This window comes from Takifugu flavidus, chromosome 13, assembly GCF_003711565.1.
Source record: "Takifugu flavidus isolate HTHZ2018 chromosome 13, ASM371156v2, whole genome shotgun sequence".
Taxonomy (NCBI): Eukaryota; Metazoa; Chordata; class Actinopteri; order Tetraodontiformes; family Tetraodontidae; genus Takifugu; species Takifugu flavidus.
The window spans coordinates 8,117,338-8,127,251 of NC_079532.1; the positions used below are offsets into that span (position 1 = coordinate 8,117,338).

General features: G+C 47.6%; 1 protein-coding gene across 1 annotated transcript; it reads left to right on the plus strand.

The window, feature by feature from the left end:
• The first annotated feature begins 1,267 nt into the window (after positions 1-1,267).
• LOC130535962 (F-actin-capping protein subunit alpha-2) lies at positions 1,268-9,743 on the plus strand. Its single transcript, XM_057051458.1, has 10 exons — positions 1,268-1,417; positions 5,380-5,443; positions 5,929-5,980; positions 6,457-6,520; positions 6,935-7,141; positions 7,226-7,305; positions 8,028-8,106; positions 8,245-8,316; positions 8,455-8,517; positions 8,614-9,743. Exons 1-10 carry the CDS (start codon positions 1,379-1,381, stop codon positions 8,752-8,754), a joined length of 861 nt encoding a protein of 286 aa, XP_056907438.1. The 5' UTR covers positions 1,268-1,378; the 3' UTR covers positions 8,755-9,743.
• The last annotated feature ends 171 nt before the right edge of the window (positions 9,744-9,914 follow it).

Sequence of the window (9,914 nt, forward strand, 5' to 3'; positions counted from 1 at the left end):
TTTTAAACTCTTCACCGCGTCTCTGGAATAGCCGGACCTTTCTCCCGACTCCTGCCTGATTGTTGTCTGACCAGAACCGGCGCTGTGGGCATCTCGGGGTGACTCAGCGGTGTTTGGGGGTGACTCAGCGCAATAGTCTCGATCCTCAATGCCCCCTTCAGGTCCCCAGAGGTGATGAGTGGCTCCGATGGCACCGGCTGGATTAGAGAGTGTTTAAATTCCCTGACGTGACCCTTCAGCCTGCCTCATCATCCCAAACTGAAGAGGCACAATTATCTGGAGACTTTTCCCGGTGATTATTTTCTGCTTCATCAATCATAATTTTAATTTTTCTGTCCAGAGAAATTGCAGAGTTTGGAAGTAACAGTGTGTAAGAGCGCTGCCGCCCTGTAGGAGTGGTGAAAGTGCTTCCACAGCGTTGAATCCTGAAGTGACCTCACCTAAACAAACACAGCTACAGTGCTGGCATCACACAAAGACTTGATTCTTTTCACAAGAGGTAAATTAGTGTCCTGGAGCGAAACGGGAAGAGCAAGGGGAACTCAGTCATGACGCACTGCTCAAGTTAAACGTTTTCATCTTGTAGCTGTTGTGGGGAGGGTTGTCGCACAAATACCTGCCGTTGTGTCGGTAACGGTGGTTTTAGTCACTTTACAGAAGTGAATAGCAACATTAATGAAGGCATTTATGTACAATTTAAGTCTTATTACTAAAATAACTTTAGAATGACAAACGTGATCACCCCCACGCACACACACACACACACACACACACACACATTCTTTGCCAATACACAGGTCTTTACTGTGTATTGGCAAAGAATGTATATGTCAGAATTTTTACACAAATAGGTGTTTATTTAAAAAACCGTCTGTCTGTCTGTCTGTCTGTCTGTCTGTCTGTCTGTCTGTCTGTCACCCCCATCTTCCACGTTTTTCTCTGGATTAGACAATGGAAATGATCTAATTCCTTAAACAAAGACGCGTTCAAGCCCATTCAGATCTAATGAGTCTACACTGCCATCTAGTGGTCAGCACGTGGTACTCGTAATCTGACGTCCATTGGCATTTTCCAAGGCTTCTTCCAAATTTTTAGAATGATTTCATTTCAAAGAATAAATAAATAAATTCAATAAACTATTTAATAGCTACGCTTGTAAACGAAATGCTTCTGAAATATTATATGTCTTAATCTGAATGGTTATTTTGTATAACTTGGTACGGATTTAGTATTACTTTATGTAGCCTATATATTTGTCCCGAAGTAGGAGGGACAGCGTCGGGAGCATCGTCGGGAATTCTGAACGGAACCAAACCGGGAATCCACCCAGGCGGTGACGTCACGCGCCTCTGACAAGCTGGTGGTGCCGGAAGAAAAGATGGCGGATTATGAGGAGCAGCTATCCGACGAGGAAAAGGTAAAGAGTCTAATTTCCCCGCGACGCCGGCCCCGGTGGCGGACGTTCGCGCTCGCATTTGCTGCTACATTCGACCGAGTCCGTCGGCGGAACCCGGCGGCGGCCGACGTCGGTAATTTTGAAGAAAAACCCAGGCCGCGGCACAGCGGCTGCTGCTGCTCTTATTATTTTTAGCTCAACTTCCGCTCTTTGCGAACCTCCACCGAAGGCTCCTTCTACGGTCCTGACTCAAAATAGGCGCCGTGTACCTGTGATAAAACCCACATAAGCTTCCCCCCGGTCCCACCTTTGCTTCGTGGCCATGTCGCGTCTCTCCGGTGCTTCTGCTCCCGTCTGTTTTAAAGTTCTCCCACACCAAACACCGATGGCTACTTATTTAGCATAGCCGCCGAATGCTAACGGGTAACACGCCCTGTTGGAGACCTCTCTTTTGTCGTTGCACGCAACTATGGAGATCGAGTTTGAAATAATCACGCACGGTTCCTTTTTGCGCTCTTATTTCACGATTGCAGCCGGCCTGCTACCACCCAGCTCGTCCCACTTCTTTTATTAGCGCTGGATCGCGTCGGAGCTAACGATCTACCGTTGGCTCAGGCTATTGTGCTGTCAAAGGAACCCCGAGTGGGTCAAAAGCTAGAAACGATCCATTAAAAATCCCCTCTGAACATCTCCCGTTTGTAAGTAGCGTGAGTCCGGCTGCTGGTTTTAGTCGGGGCATCAAGTAAGTTTTATGTCCCATTAAACTAGAATTGCTTGTTATTTTCAATTCCTTAAAAGATCACAAAGACAATACCAGGAAACTACAGGTTGTTGGTGTGTTTTACTACACAGACCTGCAGATATTAGTGCTTTGGTTAATTAATATCAGAATATGGTTACTATTCCATTAACTAGCTCCATAATTTAAAAGTGCTCCTCTAATAATACTGAACTATTTATCTGTTTCCACCCTGTGTGTCTATTTTTTGCGACCCCTACGTGTAATTAATAGATATTGTGTGACGTAATTAAAACTAGAACTTTCTCATGATGGTTACAGGAAAACCCAAGTGTATTTTTAAATAAATGAGCTCTTTGTAGCCGGTTGTGTAACCCATCATACATGGGCGGAACAGTCCGTGACTCTGCACATCAGCCTGAGTCACAAGTTTTGGCTGTTCTCTTAAACGTGTGGGCAACTTATTGATCGGCGGATGCACGGGCATCCTGCTCGCTCGTGCACGGGCATCCGACATCAGCTCGTGGCAGGAAATGTCGCCGTGTCTTTTGGTTAAAGGATGGGATGGTATTGTGCATGAACCACGCCGGCTCCTGCAGTGGTGACACCACTTTGGCCCAGTTGGCTTCTGGGTCTGACATCATGCTTTTTTGGCCGCCTGCCTGGCTCATGGGTAAGAAAACCAGAGGTCCGGACTGGATTGAGCTCATGGAAACTGTATCCATGGGCTGGAATGTTTTCATCTGGGTTTCTGCTTGGAGAGCCGTCTCCATCCGCCAGGCGCCGACGCTCCAACGGGAGGATTCGGGCATCTTCAAGGGCCTGAAACTTTAAAAATCCACTCCTCAACTCTTCGGCGCCGCCGTGAGTGATCTGCAGGCGGCATTTAATGGTGAACCGGCAGCCACACAGAAAGCGTGTGCGTGCGCTTCTTACAGGAAACGGCTCCTACATAATCGGTCTGTGCTAACTTCCGCTGCCTGTACTTAACTGTCTGCCTGCTCGGGTCCGGTTCTACCGCCCCTCCACACTTCCCAGTCGTTTTGTGTTCACTCTACTCCGTAAACTCTCCATACCTGGATCCTAGCGCGCCGAATTCCCCGTTCTCTCTCAAAGAATGCAAAGACAGCGTTGTTTTGTCTGAACACGTCAGGGAGGGCAGAACTATGCGCGCTCGCCCAGTACCGGATCAGGTCTGTCTGCTTCAGCTGGAGTAGAACAGGATTCCCCCGTTTTAGTCAGAAGATCCCACTCAAGAAATGGAGCTTTTACTGTTGCAGCTGCGTGAGGAGCTTCCCCACTGGTGTGTTTGCTTACTGGGAGTGGTGATGTTAGCCAGCAATGCTATACATAGCATAGCTGGTGGTTAAATGTGACGCGACAGACGTGGACTTTTATCCTCCCTCCGTTTGTGTTGCGCCAGAAATGATTTTGGCCTGGCTGGCTTGGCTGAAGCGCTCAAACGCTGGCACAGAGGGCAGTTAATCGTGTCCGTGGGGCAGAATAGCGCCCGAGCCTGTTCCTGCTGGGCTTCATTACCCCTGGTATTATTTTCTGAAGGTGACTGTGACGCCTCCGTCGGATAGATGTCATCTCTGGGCTGATGCGTGGCGGGCTAATGGTGCCATGGAGGGGATTGTTGCACAGCTTTCTGGGTAATACCAGGGTGGAGAAGGACCCAGCTGGGGTTTGGTGCACACAGAAAGGAAGGATCCCAGGCTACGCTGGTGCACGGACCCCAGGCTTTGTGTCTATCAGCTCTAGTGTAATTATTCTATTTTCGTGGCTAGTTCACACCGCCTGCTATGAATCCTCACAAAGATAGGCTGGTGGACCAAAAGAGATTAAAAAAGAGTGATTATTTCCAGGAAAAAAGAGCAAGATTATGCAAATGGCTCCAGTGACGCTGATGGTTCCCAGTTCAGGGCAGCTGCAGCTATTATGGTCTTTGTGTTTACTGGAGTCCAGGAAAATGCTGCGCACATGCAGGGAAAAGCTTTCGGCTCTGGAGATCCCGTTCGGACCGCACCCGGGCCTGGAACCGAGTTCCTGGGATGGGTAGGTTCCTGGGACAAACATTTACGTTGAACTCTAACAAACCAGGAACGCGCTTTCAGGCTCTTTCCTGTCCTGCGAATTTGAGAGGCTTCCTGTGAATAAGGAGCTGGAAAATGATCCTTTCGAGCATTTCCATTTCCTGTTTGCTGCAGCTGTCATTAAAGGGGCCTGTCCACATCCCAGAATCAGCATCACGGCCCTCACGAATCATTTCTTCGGGACTTTTCTTCTGCAGCTACCAAACTGGGTCCTTTTCTGTCTTCTTCCTGTTCCCACTGCTGTTTAGAGCAGAGAAAGTTGACGCAAACGATTGTTTCCAGAGGGATTTCAACCCTCAAACAGAATATTCCACTTCCAGCTGGTTGATCAAAGAGTGTTGCAGGTTCTCACACACACACACACACACACACCATTGTGTTTGCAATAGTTGATTGCTCGGTATAAGTGGGTCATGATGATTTTATACAGAGGATTAGCGTAACGCTGATAAAGCTTCCTGCACGTTCCTCCCCCGCCGTCTTCCTGCCTCACGACGTTGCTCATTATCAAGAATCAATCTGCAGCTCCGCACCGCTGACACGCGACTCGTGTACACACACCGCTAATAAGGGCCCCGGGGATAAACACACGGAAACGTACACACATCAACACCTTCCCCGCCGCACCGGTCTGAGACGCACGGGGGAACCTGAAGACGCCACCGTGCCCTGCGAGTAACAGGAGGAGGTGGAATATGGGGAGAGAGGGGCGAGAGACATAGAACATGTACTACAGTCGTCCTCAGCACATTTCTATGGCCTTATATGGTCGTAAACCATGCGGGTAAGGGAGGGGCCGTGGCCTCGCTGTCAGTCTGACATGTGACCTGGAAACAGGAAGTGTTAGGGTGCAGATGAGAAGAAGAGGAAGTGAGGAAAAGAAAAGTGACAGTTCAAGCGCCGCAGGGACGTTCATGGAACCCTCTGAACCAGCGACGCGGGTGTGTGACACCCTCTGTTGGCCACGCCGCACTGGCTGGGTTCAATGTTGACGCTGGGACGCCGTGTCCTGGTTTGCAGGACGTGCACGTCCAGGTTGAGCATTTTGTAAAAACTGTAATCCCTATAAAGGTTTTATATGGTTTGTGGACATTTTTCTTAGGTAAAATCACATGACTTCACCCCCCATCCTTGTTTTTTGTGTGCAGGTACGCATAGCAGCCAACTTTGTCATCCATGCCCCGCCGGGAGAGTTCAACGAAGTTTTCAATGGTTAGTGCTGCTTTGAGAAGTGTCAATCAAGGGGAACATCATCATGTAATTACCCACAAACCCCTCCGGCCAGGCTGCTCTGCCCCGCCCCCCCCGCTGTACATTACTTATTACAGTAATTCGCTGTAGCCGCGGAGCAGCCAGGGCGCAGCCTCATGCTAAATAACTGCAACGTTTGGGCTGAGTCGAATGCTGGTGTTGACACCAGCGCCTCGAGGGAGCGAGCGTTCATGAAACCCTCCTCGTACATCAGCGAATGTCGTCACCTCGGCGTGGTGCCGCAGGCTGTCTGCCTGCCACTTATCACAGCCCAAGAGCCCAACACAACATCCCTGTCCCCCGGTGCCGTTCCCTTTCATCCTGCTCCGACTTCTGAGCTAATTTACCATGTTAGCTTTATTCCCCTGGACGAATGATGATAGGCAGCGTTGTCTTTCGTATCCGGCACGATGTTGGTCTAAAGCTCTCTTCTTTCTTCTTCACAGATGTGCGAATTTTGCTCAACAATGACAATCTTCTCAGGGAAGGTGCAGCAAAGTAAGCCGCTTTTCGCTCATTTTTAAAAGGGGAAACGACGCTTTTCGAGGTTTTTGTTTTGCTTCTTTTAAGCTAAACGAGAATAAAATTAGCACAATGCTACGGAGCAAGTTTTTTCCTTTACTTTGGGACGTACCAATAAAGCACCGCGAAGCGAGAAAGGCCGTCGCCCGCTTCAGCTCTCAAAATAGAAACTGGAACACGCAACTGAAACTTAAACTGGCTGCGAAATCTGACACATTTACACAAAACGACAGGTTGTCGCGCGTATGTATGCTACCATATGTGCGCTACGTGTTGAACAAACCGGATTCGGGGCTGTTTGGTGACAAATGAGCAAAAACTTGCATCACACCTCTGACTTGTGCCACCAGTGGGCACAGATCGTCGATGTGTTCAGACAGCGCCGCTATTGACGTTCTCTTGGTACTGGCCTCATGTGACTAACGGCGTTTGTCATCTGTCTGTCTCCTCAGTGCATTTGCACAATACAACTTGGACCAGTTCACCCCGGTGAAAATCGAGGGCTATGAAGAACAGGTAGGTTCACGCTTGAATCCTGAATAATGGGAGCAGGTTAGAGGTGGGGCGAGGTCTAAATCTCAACCAGTGGGATTCAGAAAGGACAGATCCGACACATGCCAGGGTGCTCAGAGTCGCACCTTTATCCCAAGAAGCTTGTGTTTGATGCCCGTGTTTGCTACAGTAATGATTACACCTCCTCGTGCAAAGATGTCATCATGTCCTCCTGCTCCCACATCACAAAGGGGAATACCCAGCAGGCCGAGGTTATTGTTGGGGGAGAGGACGCTGAATGGAAAGTGGCGGCTGCCTCCCATCCCCATCCTTCCTCCTTATCTTATCATGCTAATATTGTGATATTTATTTGTAACACTAAATGTCTTCGCCTTTTACGATGTCTTCGTATTGATCGGCTCTGCTCCTTCCATCCAGGTCTTAATCACAGAGCATGGTGACCTTGGAAACGGCCGGGTTCTGGACCCTAAGAACAAGATCTCCTTCAGGTTTGATCACCTGAGGAAGGAGGCCAGCGACCCCCAGCCCCATGACGTTGACGGCTCCATCGAAAGCTGGAGAACTGCTGTGGACTCTGCTGTCAGAGCCTACGTCAAGGAGCACTATCCCAATGGAGTCTGCACTGTGCGTTAGGGCCTCCTCTACACTTGAAAGAAACACCCGCGGTTTGGTCACTTAAACTTTATTTGTTTCCCATTCTCTCCTCAGATTTATGGGAAAACCATCGACGGGCAGCAAACCATCATTGTGTGCATCGAGTGCCATCAGTTTCAACCAAAAAACTTCTGGTACGTGCCAGAGAAATCGGTGTCATTTTCCTTTTTGCTCCATTTAATATGAGCAATGTTTGCTAAAAACCTGAGGTTTAAACCCAGGGGTGCTTTTTCAGTACAGGACGGGCTTGACACACATTCCGATTTGTTCTTTTGAAAAACTCTTAGCAGAATCCCCGGGAATGTTTCCTTTCCCTTTTTTCCCTGTATTTCTGTCAGAAAGAGGGTGAAGCGCTGAGCCATAAATAGAGTTTGATACGTGCGACACTCCCAATGCCTTGCTTTGATTGTTCCTTGAAAGCATCTGAGAGCTGTTTCTGATCGGGTTAGACTAATTGGATAAGAGCTGGAGCAATCCTCTTTGCTGCTGGGTTTTACTGGAATTGTTAGTTGTCATGTGTAATAATCCCCCAGTTCTTGTGATTGATCGCTGTTACAGAGGCTGCGAGCTTATTTTACCTCTTTATTTTGGGGGGTTTCCCTCATGTTTAAACATCTCTGGTACACAGCAAGTAGATTGGCACTAAAATTCTTAATGAGGTTATAGAAAACACAACCCTTTTTTAAGATTTTAAGTTTAAAAGAGGCTTATTCAGTACAAAAAGCTCTGAAATTCTACAAATCACAGCTGTTATTTTACCTCTTTTCCTTAAAATTTTAAGCACGGGAACATTGGCATTTCTCAGGAGCAAACGTTGATCTAATAAATAACTAATAAGCGTTGGATGATTCCGTAGGAATGGACGCTGGAGGTCAGAGTGGAAATTCACCATCTCCTCCTCTTCTACTGAAGTGGCAGGAATCATGAAGATCCAGGTAGGTTCCGGCTTTCTGCCTGAACTCGGTCCTCCTCGTCTCGCCTGGACTTTCCAACCCCTCTTTCCGCCTCACGCGCTCTCGTATTGTCGGAGCGAGCGACCCGCTGACGCTAAACAGCACTTCCGATGATTCCAGGTTCATTACTATGAAGATGGAAACGTTCAGCTGGTGAGCCACAAAGAGGTCCAGGACAGCATGTCGATTTCTGTGAGTGCAACGCGTCGTCAGACATGTTTGAAGCTTTCATACGGTGAATGTGCACACGGACGTGCACAGTCTGCTTCCATGTGGTCACGTGTCCGTTTGAGTCCTTCCTGAAACGAGTTCCGTCTCTGTTTGTAACAGAATGAGGCTTCGTGTGCAAAGGAATTCGTTAAGATCATGCAGGCCGCAGAAAAGGACTATCAGGTGATGACGATACATCTGTCTGAAAGTGCCGCCTGGTTCTGATCCAGGCCGCTCTCCCCGCCCGTCTGCTCATCATTCGCTCCGTTTTTTTCCCAGATGGCCATCAACGAGAATTACCAGACCATGTCGGACACTACCTTCAAAGCCTTACGCCGCCAGCTTCCTGTGACGCGCACCAAGATCGACTGGAACAAGATCCTGAGCTACAAAATTGGCAAGGAGATGCAGAACGCTTAGAAGCACCAGAGAGAGTAACGGATGACTCCCCCCAGATGACACCACCCCGACCCCTCCCTAACAACATTGCATGACTGGATAGTTGTTTTGTCTTTGTGGAAAAAAAAATAAAAATTAAAAAAACGGGGATAAAGAAAGGTTTGGCTCTCACATCAACACATTGGGGATCTACTTTTAGCATCTTTTTACCGGTTAAACAGTTGAGTCAGGGCAAGATAGGGACAGTTCCGACTGGAGTGAATATTTGGAGACATAGGAAAGGGAGCGGACATTCGTATGCAACAACATCCTAATTCAATACTTGTGCAATATTTATCGTGTCAGCGAGACCACGCCTTTCATTTGACCCGCCAACAAGAACGGTTTGAATTTGCAACAGCGGCGAAGCCCACGTTTGGTTTTGTTTTTTTTGTTTGGGATAGAATTTTGTCCACATTTGTGTTCTTAGGGGAGGGAAAAAATGGCTAAAATCGACCCCCTTCGCGTCACGGTTCATGTTTCTATATGGTCATCGGAGGGGGGAAACCCCCCAGAGCATTTCTTTGTATTCGTTGGTGGTATCTTTGGCACAAGTGGTGACCACTGTGAGCCGCTCGATGTTCTTGTTCCCTCATTTGGTACTTTCCTCACTGTCTGTCCTCCGCGAGTCTCCGGGCTCGCAGACATTCTGGCTAAATCGTCTTTTTGACTCGACATCGTCTAAAACTCTCACCCGGTGTGTGGGGGAGGGGGGGTTCTGTGATCACATAATAATCTTAATTAACTCATCAGTCAAGTAATGTGCATAATGTCCAATTTACAATAAAATGAAAACTTATCACTTTCTCCTCCAGTGCTTATTTTTATTAAAAAGAGAAGCTGACTGTATTATATAACAAGGCACATTGTAATATATACCTGTATGAAACATCCTGTCAGTTTGGTGGTTTATTTCCATGACATTAATTGTAATTCAGTCAGTTATATTGCATTAAATGACAAATTTTCTATTTACTGACTCACTCATACTTTCTGATACTTTTTATTGTGATAAATGAGTCAAAATCAGTTTTTTTTAGCGTTTAGACTCCTCAGACCTGCATTAATCTAACTATTAACTCCACTGAAGAGTAGAGACATCCTCAATATCAAAGCAGAATATCCAGTTCTGGGTGATTCTC